At 36.4% G+C, this 18,697-nt stretch overlaps 1 protein-coding gene across 6 annotated transcripts in view; it reads right to left on the bottom strand.

Moving 5' to 3' along the window:
- Positions 1-18,697, bottom strand: part of ESR1 (estrogen receptor 1) — a 192,893-nt gene that overhangs the window by 50,989 nt on the left and 123,207 nt on the right. For all 6 annotated transcript variants that reach the window (XM_065680586.1, XM_065680585.1, XM_065680588.1 and 3 more), the window contains exon 5: positions 5,039-5,371. In XM_065680586.1, the coding sequence (XP_065536658.1) occupies positions 5,039-5,371 (333 nt within the window). The remainder of the gene's footprint in view (positions 1-5,038; positions 5,372-18,697) is intronic.

The raw sequence follows: 18,697 nt of genomic DNA, 5'->3' as shown, positions 1-18,697 counted from the left end.
ACATGCTTCCCAGACTAAGAAAATGGGGATGGAAAGCCTTTATTTTATATTCAACAATTTTAGTTCTGCTGCCCTTCATAATCATGTTATCGCATGACAACTGTCAGTCTGACATTCAAATTCAAAAGGTAAACAATTACCTTATTCCACTATAAGGACTGATTCTTATATCTCACATTCATCATAATGAATTGAAACTTCACAGAAATTAAAGTCAAGCAGCCATAAAGTAAAACACGGATGCTTGTTATCATTTCTCTTTTGCTTATAGATCTATTTACTTCCATTGTTTTTCCCCATGTAGTAAGGGAAACGGTTTGAGTATAGCTTAACAAGACTAAACAGATAGAACAGAGGGTATCTTTTTTAATAACATTTTACAAATCTCCACAGCAAGCCCCTTACTCAAAAGCTAAGAGACTATAAAGCACATATTTTGGAAGGCTTATTAAAAATTATTACAGGAATTGCAAGCCGTTCCTTTTTTTTAAGCTAAGTATAAATCATTGCTAAGGGGATCACTGCACTTAGACTCTCTGTAAACTGTGCTGAACCTAAAGGGTTATTATCACCGATCGCTCTTGTATCAGACTTCTTTCTTTCCACTGCAGGCTGATTTCCTCCCCCTGCACCCCCCAAGGTTTGATGTCACTGAAGTGCAGTGTAAAATTGTAGCTATTGTTGGCCTCTTTACACACTGTTCCTAATTTAACAAACAGCAGTTTAGAAGGTCAAACAGGAAAACAATATCCTAAGAAAACAGCAAGTTCTGTGGCTTTGAAATAAAAAAAAAAAAAAAAATAAAAATCAGGGCCAAAATGTTTATCTCCTCGGTTCATGAAGCCATAAAATAAGTACAGCACCGTGAATCATCTCAAAACTTCAAAGCTTCTATGCCCAGCGTACCATTTTAGGGCTATTAAGTTGTACAGCTACTGTGCTTGTAGTAAATAGTTATACAAGATCGTAGTAGCAGTGCCAAAGATTTCACCCTTGCAACAAAATTTCCTTAAAGCTACACTCTTTACCATGAACTCACTGCATAAGCTCATAATGTCTCTTACCATCTCATGAGCTTCTGCACAAAAAAAAAATATTGACAATTACACTGAAAATATCATAACTCTTTAGAGAATAGATTTCAAATCATACACACAGTGTAGAAAAACAAAGTAATGGTTTTGTTCATTTTAACAAAGACCATGATTAAAATTCATTAAACTATGAAAACCTCCTTCTATGAGACTGAAGGTGGTACTATATCCTCAATATGTCACATAAACCAAGAAGAAAATAGACATGTCTTTCAGCGGTACATAATTCAGAAACGAGCAGAATATTTACTTATCTACACTGACACCTTGCCTACGTGTGACTTTTAGTGATTTGTCCCAATTTGTCAAAAGCTCAATTTAAATGAGTATTCAGAGTCTAGCACATCACAATCTGTTTACACCTGCCTTATGTGCAGCTACTTGCTATTCCAGCTGGCTGGGGTAATCAGAAGGCATCACTCACTGGCGCCTCACAGAAGCCATCTGGGAGGACTTAAGCCAAATCCCCGTTGTGCCATGTAAAGAGCAAGTCCTATGAGGCATCCTGAATTTTTTTGTCTATGTCATAGGACACTGTACATGATTTTTGTTCATGTACTCTAGCAAACCCACTTGTATCAGTAGCCAAGATTTCAAAGGAAAATTAAAACAAGCTCTTTTGCCCTTGGCATATTGTGAATTGCATTGTCATGGGAGAATTTTGTTGTAACCTCAGTTTAAAAATGTGTTGTATGTTGAAGATCATTTTTGAAGGTTATGCAGAAGAAATTGCCTCAAGTTCTTGTTTTCCCGAGCAATTTGTTGACTCCACCAGGACTGCAAAGTCAATGTAAGCAATTTTGAATTAGTGCTGAAAAAGTTGAAATAAAGATTTAGACCTATCCTCATTTTCACAATCAGGGCTTGTCTCCAAAGATACTCACCTCATTTTGAAGATTGTCCTCAGCATGTATTTATAACAGATCTATGTCTACACTATACTACACAGTCCATAATAAATTAATTTTCATTCCTCCTTTGTGTAGAAGAGATTCAGTTCTACTCAGTGCATCTTTTAATTAGCTGTTTCTTCTTCCATGACCACATATTTATGTCATCAGAGAGATGGGCTGACCAAAACAATGTCTTTAATAGTTTCCTTGTCATACTCCCTCTTCTTTACAGCCTACACAGCAAAATAAACAAAAAATGTCCCTAAAAGTCCTTACATTTATTTATAAGCTGTATTTTTGTTGTTTTTCTGTCTGTTAGTATCAATTTCTTCCTCAACAAATATGCTTTCAACCCAGCTACTCATATTGATTTTGCTCCTTGCTTTCAGTCAGCTAAGTGCCTGCATTCAGCTAAATGAACTTATGCAATGCTTCCAAGGCTTGAGAGGTGGGCACAGGAGAGGCTGTCTCCTGCAACCGTTTTTTTCTGCTGCTAAAAATCACATATGCTTTTTAGAAAAATATGCTTTTACCCTTGATTCCAAAGCTTTAAACCTTTGTAAACTAGCTGAGAAAATCCCACAATGCTGTTTCACAAAATAATTCACCTAACAGAAGAAGTAATTCTGCTCCTCTGGTAAGGCATAAGGTATATTAAAATCCTCTTTAATTAAGCAGTATTGCATAATTCTTAACAATAATGGCATATTCAAAGGCAACTTGCTGTGGCAGTGAAAATTTGGCTTTCATTGCCAGACCAATTTCTCTTAATGCACATTCATTGCCAGTACATTCCACCAGATGGAAACTTAGGCAAACAGTCAAAGCAAAGACCCTATTTTTGCAAGTTGACCAGTATTTCTAAGATTCAATATCAACCATTAAGAGCACTCAACCTTTTCTAGGGACCAAATGAGATATCAAAAAAAGAGTCAAGCACCGAGCTCCAAAATTCCTACTCTTAGAGGACCTGATTTTAGAGGTAAGTAAACAATTGGGCCTGAATTATTTCAAATCAACTTTCTAAAATAGTTTCCCCTTCGGTGGTGCATACTATCCTCCAAGTCACAACACTGAGAACTAGCTAGGTGTACAGCACTTTCAGAATCCCCAAACTATTCGTATTCTGTCTCTCGTGCTTTATGACTTTCCTTTGGTATGATTAGTTGTACAATGCCTAATAGACCAAACCGTGAGTGGGAAGGGATTTTGTTTGGTTCTTTCTAACCAAAGTTCCCCAATTTTATATCAAACCTCACCTGTCAGAGTACTTATTAATGCATATGGAGAGTCATTTGGCTTAGTTTCTCCTTAGGAGCTATTCTGACAACTAACAGGCAATATTTAAATGTAAAATACATTCGATATACACAAATAGATGATAACTGTATACATTTGATTTTTCAATTTCAGAAGCTCGTTTAGGAAATAAATGATATATTCAGTAAACCAGGCAGGTTTTTTGATCTTCACCAGATGTAATAATCTTGTGACAAGCAGTTTGAGAGAGATTTCTGAATAAAAAACAGACTGTAGTTCCCTGACAGAGTTGCTTTGTATCTAAACACATTTTCATTAATTACATTAAATTTCAAAATCAAATGTCAAAGAAAGAGAATGGTTTCAGTTGGACAACATAATTGATTTAGAATGTGGCATATTTGTGTTAAATGTAAATTAATGGATTTTAACTGACTTAATTATATCTCTACAATCAGTAGAAAAGTTATTTGGATTTATCTGGTTTGATAGTGAATAGGTTTAACACTATGGACATATGCTCATTTTTCAAAAAGATTTTCTAGAGGCATGCTCCAAAGCATACCTAAATTAACAGGAGAACCTGCCCTTGACTTGAACAGCCCTTAACCACTGTGACTTTGTCAAGAAGAAAATTCTCATGTGATTTCTCTGATGAGAAATGAAACACACAGGTTCTCATTGATCATAGCTGGAGCACACAAAGTGACATGTGAAAAGTGGTAAAAAGGGAACCCATGAGGACTGAAAAAGACTCAGATTTTATGGGTTATTGATTTACCAAGAAAAGTCTTGCCAAGTTTAAATGAAGGAAAAGAGAAAAATGGCACAACCCATCTGTAATGCTGTTGAAGTAATGCATTATATGACTGAGAGCTGTATCAGTGTTCTTTAACATCTCTTCATAAAGCAGCTACATAATTTTAGTGAAATAAATGGCTACAGAAAAAAATGTAAGAGATCAGAATCCCAGTGAATTATAAACCTAAAATTTTAAAATATGAAGAACTTTAATTATAAAGCTGCTGATTTCATCGCTATAAGTTAATTAAATCACATGAATAAATACACAACACACATTCAACCAGAAATGTTACACACTTCCCACATTTCTATAGTTCTCTTCCTTTCCAGAAAAGAAGAGTCGTAGCTCAGCAACCATGATGAACCAGAATGATACAGAAAAAATATCTAGTTCTAGTAGGAAAGAAAACCCAAACAAATATACAGAAATTGCTATTCTGGCTCTGTTTTTCAGACTCAAAACTAATGGAGGATCTGTAATTTACGGTCTAAAAGATAAACTGCCAAATAAATAAATGCTACTAATACTGATGGGCTCAGTAGTAATGCTGAGTTTATGGCTTACATTTCAAATATGACAGTAACCTTTTTTATTCTTTTTTTTTTTTTTTTCAAAAGGGATCTAAATAATTAACATAATTTGATTAAATCCAATTGATTAGATTTGGATTTTAGTAATCTGGTTTTACCTTTAGTTTTGCTGAGTTTTATCTGAAAAAAAAAGGAATTACTTTCAAAAAAATGTCCAACATTCTAGAGTGTGGGGAAATACCTTTGCTTGAATTATTCTTCAAATTCACTGAAGTTGCATTATAGGCTTTTATCAACCAATATAACATAAAATTTGCAATTTTTTTAATATCTCTTCACTTAAGTGGGCAATTGGTATGAAAATAGAATATGTAGGGTGAAAACTGTTATGTCATTTTTCTGTTGGTTTGCCATGTAGAGACTTTTACAGTCCACTGTGGCTTTTTTTTTTCTTACCTGGAACTCTCTTTGCCCAGTTGATCATATGCACTAATTCTCTGTCTGCAAGGCTGGTCAACAGGGTCATCATAGAAGCTTCGTTGAATGGTCTATTTGGGTCATATTCAGAATAAACTATGGGTGGCTCAGCTTCCAGCAAGGCACGGACCATCTGTTCTGCCGTCAGAGACAGAGCTGGACTGTTCTTCTTGTTATGTTTAACCACCAGTGGACTTGTCCAAACTGTGGGAGCTCGCAGCTCTGTAGAAGCCTCCCCATTCTTGGAATCCGGCTCCTCTTTTTGACGTTTTTGTTTCATCATTCGCCCACCTCTGCGGTCTTTCCGGATTCCTAAAGACACAAAAGAACATAATAAACCCCTTTCCTGAAACATACGTGTTACATACACATGGCTTCAGGCAAGCAGCAGCTGCTGTTGATAGACCTAGGTAGCACTAGCTCCCGTTTTATTTTCTGAAGACTTCTTCCTATATGTGGAATCTTACATCAGTAGCTGGAGAGAAAAGCTGTTTTAGAAAGTATAGTGTCAGGAATAGCACACTCCTTCCTAAAATTCTTATCAGTTGGGCTTACAAAGGACTGTGGACTCGTGACACTATATTGCTGTCCTAGCCCCACAAAAGGAAGCAGACATTTTTACAGTACAAACTTCAAAGTATGTCCCAGCCTCTAGCAGACAACTATTTGAGAAATGATTGGTAATCAACTTAATGATCTGGGTGGACCAGATGGATCACAGAAGTAGCTCTCAAATACTATCAAAGAAAGTTTTTCACAAGTTGACCAACTATTTTAATAAAACATCATCCTATTAGTGAGCCTGTGGTCTTCATAATTACATAAAAAACATCCAAAAGAGTTCCAATTATCAGATGAGCTTATACAGCAATAAAGAATGTCATATAAGTAGATAAGCAGAAGTAAGAAGAGATAAATGCCTCCTCAGAATCCAGTGTGGGAGACCTTACTATCAAAAGGCTGTAATAAGTGCAACAGAAACTGTCTTTGTCATTACTGCACATTTCTGCAATGTGCTTAGCACTGAATGACCCTGAACCTTGGGATATTATCAAGTCAGACACACCAATTAGAGGAACAACGTAAGACCTTGCAGTGGAAGAAAATCTCCCTTTGTGGAAAGGTTAGAATTAAAATATAGTGTTAAAGCCCATGCAAACTCTAACCATAAAGGGAAGGTTAAGTCTGGCTCTGAGTGGAGGAGGCACAGGCATTTTGAGGCTGAGTGAAAAACTTAAAGCAATCATCAAATGGGAGCAAGGGACAAGCAAGTAATAAGGAAAGCACACAAGGAATTGAGCTATGAGGAGACAGCATATAGTGGGGCTTATTCTGGAGTTCTCATGCAATGTGGAAAAGCAGCACTAATCCCAGTTTGAAAATCAGAAGAAGTATCTATAGATAAGGAGGATGCAAACTATTCAAGAAACAGAGAAGAAAGAACAATTTGGAAACAAACAAAAACAGCTTTGAGAACCACTGGCACTTGCAAGCAATCAATACAGGTTTTTCTGATGGGTGGAAGAGTTGTAAACACAGTCTTTGCCCAGCTTTTTTAACACCACAAAAATTTAGACCTTTAGATTCCCAGTCTTTGTTAGCAACACAATATTCATCTCACATCCAATATTTCTTCAAATCAATGTGGGACCATATCAGCAGGTGTCCTTCCCCATCTCAGAGGAACAGAGAGGATCTTTAGATGTGTTTGCCTCTTTCTTTGAATATGGTGGTACTTTCACTGAATTAGTGCTTGCAGATTATTCACTGCAGATTATTCACTTCATTCAAAATCTAGTAGGCCTCCTGATTCTATTCTATTAATCTTTCCAGATAAAGCAAGTTTAATAAATCTTTCATCACTCTACTGCTTAACATCTTTACATTTTCCTGTTCATTAAACTAGTTGTAAGCCAAAAGTCTCAAGCACATTGTTGCTCCCATTTTTCAGTCAGTAATACCATTTTTTCCAACCACTACACTGTTTCTAATTTGGAGAGAAGGGGGAGAGTCTTACTATTAAGGAAACATGCAAGACTTATTTTGGCAAAACATCATCCTAGAGTTATGTCACTGGTAGCTTACTTTATTGCAATACTCAGTAACATGCATGCTCTATCTGCAACAGATATTTTTGTTGTATGCTTTATAAGAATGTAATTTTTTTGAATTAAAACTGCCCTGCGAATCATGCAGATATAATAATGTCAAAAAACCCCACATGGTTTGTACAAACTAAAACATTTGCTAATTTTCTCACACCCCAAATTCTGCAGCTGCTCATCTAGTAATTTTCTTTTGAAGAGTTGAAAGTGTTCTTGGGACCTGTACTGTTCAACATACTCATAAATAGATGGACTCAGAAATGACATAATTCAGAAACAAGATCTTGGGGTTAGAATAATACTATAAAAACATCAGATAAGTTAGTTTAGAAAGTAAATAGAGGGCTAGAAATTACTAATAGAGGAAGGGAGGACAAAGCATCTTCATAAATCACAGATTTTAGTAACTTAAGAGGCACTCTACAATGAACACTGTGTGGAGTTCTATTCTTTTATATCTCATTTTAAAATGAGATATGAAAAATGAAAAAGGCATAAGAGAAAGACAGGTAAGATGATCCAAAGTGCAGAAGAAGTTTGGTGCATAAACCACCTAAATTGACAAGGTCTGCTAGGCCTGCAATCCAGATATAAGTCTACAAAATCAGAAACGGTAAGAAGATGAATAAGGTACAAACACTAATGCTTCTTTTCTAATACAACATGGTATCAATGAAACTACCCCAGGCAAGGCTCAGGACAGACAAGACGATGTTCTCTTTCACACCATTCTGAAACAATTCTGAAAGTGTGAATTAATTAGAAGTTGCTATATGTTAGAAAGCTGTAGGCCAAATTTGATAGAGAAAAGAATCCATTAAGAATTAATGAACACAAACAAGGCATCTTGGGCTTAAATCTCCATGGCATAGATTACTGGAAGATCAGAAAGGACATTTTTGGTTTTGCTTTAGAACTTATTCCAGGCCTTCTTTGTCAAGTAAAACAAGGACATGATGAGAATTTGACATAGCAGAGGGAAGGTGGCAAATGTAAGCATATTTTTCTGCTTAGAAATCAACTAAATAAGAAAAATAGCTTTATTTTTAAATCATCTGCATGCTTCCCATTGCTTTCCTTCACCTTGAAAAGAAGTGGAGCATTGAGCAATGTTGAACATAACCAGTTTAGAGGAGGTGCCCCACACGAATATATTTTTACATGTTGGGGGGGGATTGTAAAAAACTAACCAACCAAGCATAATATACCTACACTGAATTTTGTAGAGACCAGACCTGGAAAAGAAATCTCTAAGAGGATGCATTCCTTCTGTATCAAATCAGCAGCTCTTATGATCACAGACAGAAAAGTCTTTGAATCTGTATAAGCATCATACTCATCAGAGATTTATAGAAATTACTACTAACTCTTCACCTAACCCCTAGATGGACAAGCAACATAGTGATTTTATTATTCATTTTCTTGGACCAAATAGGAGTGAGTATCTCTCAGAAAAATGCAAGTGCCTCCAGATCTCCTTCAAGCTCATCAAATTTTATCTCTTTTAAGAAAAGATAATAGTGATGCACAGTCAGTCACTAATTCCAAAAAAGGCAACTCTATCAAGCAGCAATTTCATTGCCAGAAGTGCAATGATCCTGTAAGGTTTTTTAAAATATATGAATGCATTAATTTTATTCCACAGTTCAGCCAATAACGTAACCTGAATTGCCAAATGTTATGAAAAATCATATTCTACCAAAAGTAGAAGTACTATGCATGTTGCAGAAGCTCTAAAACAATTTCCACTTGAGTTTTAAAGCTACAAGAGCGAAGATTTTCAAACGCAGTTTTATAAAGCTTCATGTGCAAATTCAGTCAGTGTGTAAGATATGGAGGCAGGTTTCAAAACTACTGAGTAATTATATATTCTAGTTTGTAGAACCTGATCAGCAATAAAATTGCTTATGGAGCATGGAGGCAAGGTCAACCAAATAAAACACTCCACTAGTGTTTTCCTACATCTGATAAAAAAAAACCCACCAAATAAATTACAGAATATGAAAGAAAATAAAGATCCTACTTTAGGAATGCATTGAATAAATATTGGTTCTCAGCCACCCAACAGGCAGCTTCTCCCTAACTTGTTGCTAAGAACAAAACTCCACCTTTATATCTTCAGTATTATATAAAATATTCAAGAATATTTAGAAGAAGAAAAGAGAGAAGATAGAACAAATTTTCTTTGTGCAGTGTGAAGCATAGAATAATGCATTTTAGATTTAAAGATATATGTGTAATCTCAAATTCTATTCTACTTAAATATATTTCCTCTGAGCTGCTTTATATAATATTCTTCATTATCTTTACCATTAGAAATTTTGTAGGAATATTTGTTAAGTAAAGAATGCTTATTGTTTGCAATAAATGGGAACAGATTTGAGAAAACCCAATAAACTTCTCTTGGCAATAAGACTGAAAAAATAAATTATTATTTGATGAAACTGAAACAGCCAAGATATTTTTATGTCCTTTCTATTGTTCACCACTCTGGAAATCCTAAACGCAACAGCTATAGCTTTTTGTCTTGTTTACAACACCCGCCTGCTACCTGGAATACCTATTGTGCTATTTTCAGTAACATGGTACAAAAAATGCAGAAGACCTTCATCTTCTCTTTCTCTCATACGCACAAATTCACTCTGCTTGTTCACACAAGGGGTAGGTTTTAATACAGAAGCTGCATCTGCCTGACACCGTATTTATTTGCAGCCTATTTATTAACCCATCTCTTCATGCTCTATTTCAGTTTTGCTGGAGTTCCAAACAGCTTCAAATTAGCTACAAGTGAAAACTATAAGAAAGTTATTTTCTACAAATAACAGGTGGGGCTTTTGTTTTGTTTTGGTTTGGTTTTTTTTTTTTTTTTTTTTTGTTGTTGTTTTGGGTTTTTTTAAGGTTAAAACTCTCAGGTGAATGCAAAGAAAGAAATTTTTAAAAAATCCCCAATCTTTAAAAAAAAAATATCCCAAAATCTGCAGCGATCTAATCCCCTAACTGTGTTTTAGCATACAGATTTTCAGCAAATCGTTTTTTGACTATCTATATCGGTGGTCATCAAACATTGAGAAAGCTCCAGGCACTTTATTGTGGAGCCCAGCGTCACAAATAAATTCTCCCTGATCCGTGATCTCCTGGCTCACCTTAGAAAAGGTGAAACTTCAGCCCTGAGCAATGTCCAGAACAGGGAAAACTTTAGACTTTCTTTGTTTCAAATATACCTCTGTGCTTCACCTTGCAAACATTCTGCAAAATCGGTTACTAGTACCATGATACATATGATACAGTGGCAAAAGAAATAAAATTTTACAATAGCTGTGTTAGCCACCTTAGCCCTACAAAAGGAAGCCAGTAATGGTCAAAGAATACTAATGAGATCATACCATAAAGTGGTTCAATATAGGTCACACAAATAATTTCTGTATTCTCTAACATTTGAGAATTTCATTTTGCCATTTCTATCAACTGTTAATATGCTTTATTAATATATATCATAACTTCACATATCATACAAAGAAACTGATTTTCCTTCAACTTAATTGTAGCTCTTATTGCATGACACACGAGTCACCTGACAACGCTGTTCTAGTTGTGGAGAGCCCATAACTATTTTACCTTATAGAAAAATGTAAGTAGGCAGAATGCAATTGCACAAATTGTGAATTTAGGCAGAAACAGTACCTTGTCTCCGAATAAGTGATAAGAATGTTGCAGCTGCCATATTTTAATCAGAATATTTCGTTCAGTAAAACTGGATTAGTCGAATGCTGTTTATCTTAGAAGAGTCTTACAACAACATGAAACAAAGAAGATTTAAAATCATCACCTTCTTTCAAGAAATCCCGGTGTTCATTATCATTGTGTAGCTGGACCATAAAAGTATATTAATTTCTGAAGCAATTTCTTTTTCTAACTCTCTATCAATAAATATGCAACAATTACAACAATCTCTGCAAGCCAGGTACAGGAAGCAGATGCTACACAACCAGAACTGATGGCACATTTGACTTCAGAATTCCAGGTCCATACAGTGAGATGAGACAGTATTTTATCCTAGAAACTGCTATATAACATCTATTGGAAATAGGAGGGTTTATTTCACATTTTATAAACAAATAAGTTTACCTGTTATTGTATATGCTTTCAATGTGCATAATTAAGGAAGATTTTGGTTTGCCTCCTGAAGGAATATTTGGGAAAAGCAAGATGACTGCTGAGAGCTCTCAATCCACTTCAGGAACTGACATTTGCAGGAGAATGAGGAAGTAGAAGAAAAACTTTGCTACTCGTTTATTTGAACACTTAGCTTCCAAGGAACTGCTCTGCTGTTTTTCCTTCTAGCCATGGAAGGTAGGGCTGTAGCACTTAAGAACTCACAAGAAAAGCAAAACAAAGATAAACTGAAACAGGTAGAAAGAGAACTGATAGAGATCTGAAGGAGGGAAAACAACTGAACTGGTGTGGGTAATGGAATTATTTAATTCTTCTAGGATATACCTAATAATCAGCACATAATTACTGGATTAAGAAGTAATTCTAATTGCTGCTTGCATAATTTTTCATCACTTCATACACTTGTAGATGTGATGTACTCCATTCATTTTAATTACTAGTATCTTTTTTTTCTCATACATCTTTCTTGTTTCAGAACGAAGACATGATATTGTCTTTTCTTTTTATGCAATGACTGAAAAAAATAAATCTATCTTCATATGTCCTTTCCCTCCAAAATTTTTAACTGCATCCTTTCCTTGCACTTGCTGAGTTTATACTGCACTACAGATTTTTAACATATTAAAACAATAACTTTCTAATCCTTACTTACTTTCATAGGAAATTCCTTGGCAGAAACAACTAGTCATTTGTCTCCATCGAAACACAGATTAGGGGCATATTATTTATTTGGGGCTCAAGCAGTGAGAAAGCAATAAAATTAAAAGCAACTCCTCAACAACCATTGGTAAAAACCTCACCAATCTCAGGTTGGTATGCATGTGTGCATGACTCAATAAACATTTCAATCTTCCAGCAATTTCTCTAGCATGTGCAAGCCCTTATGCATGCCAACAAACGAGTTATCTGTAGATAGTCTTGGCTTCCACGATGTCATCCAGTGACAACAGAAAGGCTTTTTAACAAAATAACAGTGGATGGTTTTAATATTAGTGTTTACATATAGTCACAATTTGAGTAATGGTACAGTAGATTTCTACTGCTGCAAGGAAAACTTATATGGGTTTTTTTCACCTAACTGCTTAGAAACCCCATAAATGACATGGAAAATGTTTCACTACTGTTCACTATCTTCCTATTTCCACTCCCTTGCTCTTCTACAGTTCCCACATTTAGTCCACTCAGGTGGTGATAAAGGCATCAGTCACTGCCCCAGGCATGGGCACAAGGATGCAATTTCTGCTCAGAAGTCATTGGCACATAATTTTGAGCTGTACCTCTAACAGTACATGGGCAACACTCTGCAAATACTTGCAATAGTCAGTGCTCTACAAATTAATCTCCACTTTATACTTGACAGATATTCTTGTGGCATTTCAAGCATTTAAACTCGTGGAAACAAAATAGATTTGGAAACTTGACAAGTCGAAACATAAAGGCAGGCTAAGTGCCAGAACTGGAAAACCAGAGTTAGATTCTAGGCATCAAGCATATAAGCAGTATCTTTTCATTTGTATCAGTGTTGTTTCATGTCTTACTGGAACTATTTTGCAAAATAAGTAACTTTTAACCCAGGGAAGAAGCTCCCACTTAAAAACTGTTTGCTCAGAAATGTTTTTAGATTAGAAGATTTTTGTCCTTTTGGCTTCCTGGTAATGCCAACTTTTCCTTTTACTGTTTCCTTTCCACTTCAGTTTAGGAGGAACAGGTTCAGAACAGGGCTGGTGGAAACATTATAGGAAAGGACAGCCTTATCCACAGGAAAAGACTGCAATACCTAGTTTAAACAGTATTACAATATTAAGACTTTCAGTTCATAAATAAATTGAAGGAAAAGTCAGAGCGGGAATGATGAGTGTGAGCATGGTGTGGGAACCATGCTGAAACTCCTGGGAGCAATCAACAGTTTTTGGCCACACTCTGAGAGAACCATAAAAAGTGGATCTGTGATTGGTTTTGGAAACAGATATTGGTAAATGGTTTATCAACTAGCCTTTTTCTCTGGAGCAGTCTTTGAAAATGAAGCACTTTGTCCACAGTTCTGCTCTTCGTCAGCAGACCCCAGATGATAAGAGACATTTGACAATTTACATGCTTATACAACCTTGCAGCATTAATAGTCTATAATTTTGTCAGTTTGTCAAAGGAGTATTTCAGAAGTGCTTAGAAACACCTTCGCTTCTAAACAGTTTTGATACTCTTCAAGACTGATCGACCTCACAAGAATTATGTTGAAAATTGAGAGAGAGAGAATATCTGGTGTTCTGTAAAACAGCTCTTCTAAAGAATAAAAGACTAAATAGATGTGGCAAGTAAAAGAAATTATAAATATCAAGACATTCTTCAGAAAGTCAGAGAGTCTATAGTTCAGTCAATGATCACAGTATTAAAGGAGCATGCAGAGAGGAGCAGGCTGTGGCAGAGAAGCTAAATGAATCCCTTACATCAACCTTCACAAAGGAAGAAACCAGATTTTTGTATGCCAGAAACACTTTATATGGGGAGCAGCGGAACATTTCTGAAACTGATGTGAGAGTTGCAGAGATTAAAAATCCGAAGACCTCTCTCAGGTGTCCTAATAAATGAGGGATTTACTAAATTCCTGGAGAAGAATTCAGGGACTCAGTCCAGACTTTGGTGTCATTGGCCATAGGCCAAACAAAACGATTGCAAAAGAAGACAGTGTGAAGACGCCAGCAGTTCCCTTATGGGCACAAACCTGAGTGTCATCTACGCAAAACTGGATTTAGAGTCTAAAAGGTGGATGCAAGGAAGGTAGCTGTCTCCTAATGAACTCTTACAGTAATTTTGCTTTGCAGATAGACCTCATTGGGCACGCCTTTACTGAATTCAGTAGTCTTAATACATCATTGGAAATAAAAAAAATCCCACAGCTTTCTTTAAAAACAAGATCATTCTTGCTGCTGTACATAAGTAGAGGTCAAGAATATAACTACATTCTTCATAGACTTATAACAGATGGAGATTGATGAAGCTATGACTTCAGTGTAGACACTTACGTTATAATGTATCTTTGGTCGATAAGAAAATGAACATGAGCCGGCAGTGTGCGCTCGCAGCCCAGAAAGCCAACCGTATCCTGGGCTACATCAAAAGGAGCGGGACCAGCAGGTTAAAGGAGGTGATCCTGCCCCTCTACTCTGCTCTCGTGAGACCTCACCTGGAGTATTGTGTGCAGTTCTGGTGTCCTCAACATAAAAAGGACATGGAGCTGTTGGAACAAGTCCAGAGCAGGGCTATGAGGATGATCAGGGGCTGGAGCACCTCCCGTATGAAGACAGGCTGGGGAAGTTGGGGCTGTTCAGCCTGGAGAAGAGAAGGCTGCATGGAGACCTCATAGCAGCCTTCCAGTATCTGAAGGGGGCCTGTAGGGATGCTGGGGAGGGACTCGTCATTAGGGACTGTAGTGATGGGACAAGGGGTAACGGGTTAAAACAGTAAAAACAGGGTAAGTTTAGATTGGATATAAAGAAGAAATTCTTTCCTGTTAGGGTGAGGCACTGGAATGGGTTGCCCAAGGAAGTTGTGAAGTCTCCCTCCCTGGCAGTGCTCAATGCCAGGTTGGACGAAGCCTTGGGTGACATGGTTTAGTGTGAGGTGTCCCTGCCCATGGCAGAGGGGTTGGAACTAGATGATCTCCAGGTCCTTTCCAACCCTAACTATTATTCTACGATTCTATGATCTTGGCATGAAGATTCTCTCAAGGTGATTTTGAGAGATTTGAGATTTTGAAAGCTTTCCTGCTTGGTTCTCTCTACATAAATACATGATTTAGTCATAGGAAAGTAACATTGCTTTTCAAATTCCAATATTATAGGCTTAATAAATTCCTTCTTTTGAATATGATTCAGGCAATCAACCCCCTTATTTCATATCCATCTTTCTTTAGAAAAACAAACAGAAATGTAAATTGTGCTGAAAACCCAGGTGAGTTGACAATTAATTTAGATGAGAAACATTGTCTGAAATCATCTAAAAAAATTAAGCAGAATTTAATGTCGAATCTTGAGCAAGCCTGCTTTAAGTGACAGAGCTTAACATCATCATTTCTGACCAAGCTATTTAGACACTCAGTAGTACAAATAAATAACAAATTCGAGTTTGGTCTGTACACTTCGATGTAATTTTTTCTGCTCCCGAGTGGTTAATGAATGCTGTATTGACATATGGGTTTGGTTTTTTGGTTTTGGTTGGGTTTTGTATTTTTGGGGGGTTTTGTTGTTTTAGTTTTTGCTTTTAATTTTTTGGGGAAAGAAGTTTTTTTGTTAGTTTGTTTGTTTTGTTTTGGAGTTGTTTGGTTTTTTTGTGGTGTTTTTTTTCAAGAAGTGTCCGTCATCCTTTCCGATTTGAGGCTTTTCCTCCTCTATAATCAGGACTACCTTCAATTAAGAGAGAGAGAGGGAGAGAGAAGGTGCAGTGAGGGGGATGCAGGCACCAGGGCTGGTTCAGGTTCTGGCTCTACCACCAGTTTGCTCAGTGATGTCATATTACATATCACAGTGCACCAGTATTCTTATCAGCTACAGTGTAGATGATAAAAAAATGTATTTCATGTAAAATTTTTAAAGACCTGGTGAAAAAAAATAATAAAAAGTTAATAAGCAGGCAAATATAATTTGGGGTCTCTAATGACTATTCATAACTCACTGTTTGAGAATCAATGGTATCCTAATAACAGATGAAGGTGCAAGACATAATTCATCTTAATCTGCATTTTGGCATTCAATCTTTGGCATTCATAGCACACATTTTAAAGAGCATCGGAGGACATGTAAAAGAGAAGCAAGAGAATTTCAATTGATCTATCATTCAAATGAATCTCACAGTGCTGACACTCTTGCACAAATTATACTCAATTTTGGCTACAGCAAGTATGGCAACAGTTCCATTACTAGGCAAAAGTTACAGTGAAGCCATAGATATTTCAGGGGTCACAATAAAGCCTTTACAGAAACCAAACATCAACCATGATTTGGAAAAGCCAAGTACTTTTAGGAGTGAGTCCATTAGTAGAATTCTCAAAGACAATGAGAAAGCTCATCTAGAAGACAACAGCTGTCTGACCTGCATAGGTTCCTCAAAACCAATGAACACACAGTGACACCCTGACGCACCTGTAACATGAACAAGTGGGGGTCAGAGGTGAAGACACCGCAAGGATCTTAGACTTCATTTAAAATTAATCTGCAATTTAGACATGGACTGTTTCATTGCAGTATCTATTCCCAAGTAATATCACAGCTAAAATAATTCCCTACTAGGAGTTTTTAAGTATATAAAAGCCAAAATGCAAACAAGTATACAGGTATAATTAGGTTTACAATCTCAAGCAAGTGTTCAAGAGTAAAACATCAAAAATTCTGCAATATTAAAAAAAAATTACATAACTAGCTATAGCATAAATAAGCATAATACAGGTTGTCCGATTTCCACCTGAATATCAAAGGTCTTAAACAACCTAATCTAAATTCAGTATTAAAACTGCTCTGAGCAGATGGCTTGACAAGAGACCTGGAGTTCCTTCTAGCCCAGGTCATTCTGTGCAGTGGAATAGGAAGATAAAGAATTTTTGACAAAAGTATTCACAGCAATGGTCTCTCTTATTCTGGGGACAGAACCATAGAATATACTTTGGGACAAATCAATTCAACAATACATTTTGCATGTGTACAAAAGGGAAAAAAAAACATTTCACTGAAAAGTCTGGTTGCAATTCCATCTTCTTTTCCAGAAGGCTGTTCTAAACTCACAAAACTGCTTCAAATGCTGCTTGAGTACATGTTTTCAGCCCACCAATTACATTTCGAAAATGTACATTTCCTCATACATTTATCAGGCCCCACCTACAGAGTTATTTGGCTGAGTACAGAACAGTATGTCTAATAAATATCATAAAGGTTGTCCACAGACAAACCAAAATATTTTCACGTTGTTAATACATTTTCCTTCATTCACTAATTCCTATTTTTAATACAGTATTTCATTAAAAGATAATGACATGGAGAACTAGAAAGTCTGGAGCCCTTCCAGTGATTGCATCAGACATCAATTTACCTCTGCTTTTGAGAATGATTTTAATAGCTCTCTAGCCTCTTAGCATGAACAAATATAGCATTCAGCAAGGAAGCATAGCTCTCTACATTCAAAGTCAAAAATCAGCAAGGTCCTTCTCTGAGTGGATGCCAACGTTGACAAATGTTTTTTTCTTTTCGCTGTAAAACTTAGTCTTTAACTCCAGCAATATTGTCAAACTGAATCAGACTGAATTCCCATGTGATTACTGGTAGGTAACTATTTCAAGAGAATGTAAAGGAAAACTGAAAATCTCCAAGCTCTATACTCTAATCACTATGAGTTAATGAACATTTCTACAAGTACTTGTCACTCAGGAAAGCAGACTCTTACAACAAACACAGACTTGTATTTCCTGGTCTGTACTGCAGTAATCTCTGAAGGGTTCTAAGATACTTTGTGAGGGCAACACTGAAAGGTGTAGACCTCAAATGCGCTGAAATGCTGCAATTTCATTATCACAAGACACAACACTTGGAATCTTCTCTCTACAACACGAAATTTCAGGCCGTTCAAAGACAGTAAATACCCCTGGGTCACATACATAACCATCATCTGGATCTAGTTCATGAGCACTCAAATACTTTATTACTACATTTCACACAACTTGAAGCTGGTAAACCATCAGCATTCAACAACTTGCAGAATTATGTAAGTCTCAGGGTAGCTAAACATAGACTACCAGGCACATAACTAATATTTCATTAAGGATCTATCATTCAACATTATGACAAACTTTTGCCATAGCCACTAATTCCACTGGCACTCTGTTGCTCTGATCCCACAGAGCACTTGATGATTAATCTGCTTTGTCACTTATGAAAGGAGGAGAAGAAAGTAGCATGTTAATAATAATTAATTTACCACTCTATTACTTAATTAATAAATTACAATAAAAATGAGGTGATTTTGATTTCAGACAATGAGGTCTTTTTGAGAGTCATCATAAAGCCATTAAAGCAATGAAGAAATGGAAAACTAGATCTGTACTGGAGCATAGATCACCTGGACTGTAGGTATGGTTGGAGCTTCAGGATTGCCACTGCTATAAAAACTCCATTTGGAAGCTGGGCCCCTGCCCTCATCACATGAAATAATAAGCTGGGATATAATTCTCCAGAATTCAAACCAGAACAGAAACAATCTTCAAGAAAGCATCAGTGGATCACAAACAAAACCAAGGTTACTCTTCCCTGCTGTCCAACCAGAAGAAAGAGGGACATGACAAGGAGCTTATTCCATGTGAGCATTTTATCCTTACATACAA

The sequence above is a fragment of the Lathamus discolor genome, chromosome 5 (assembly GCF_037157495.1).
Source record: "Lathamus discolor isolate bLatDis1 chromosome 5, bLatDis1.hap1, whole genome shotgun sequence".
NCBI classification, from domain to species: Eukaryota; Metazoa; Chordata; class Aves; order Psittaciformes; family Psittacidae; genus Lathamus; species Lathamus discolor.
This window is presented reverse-complemented; position numbering and strand designations above follow the sequence as displayed.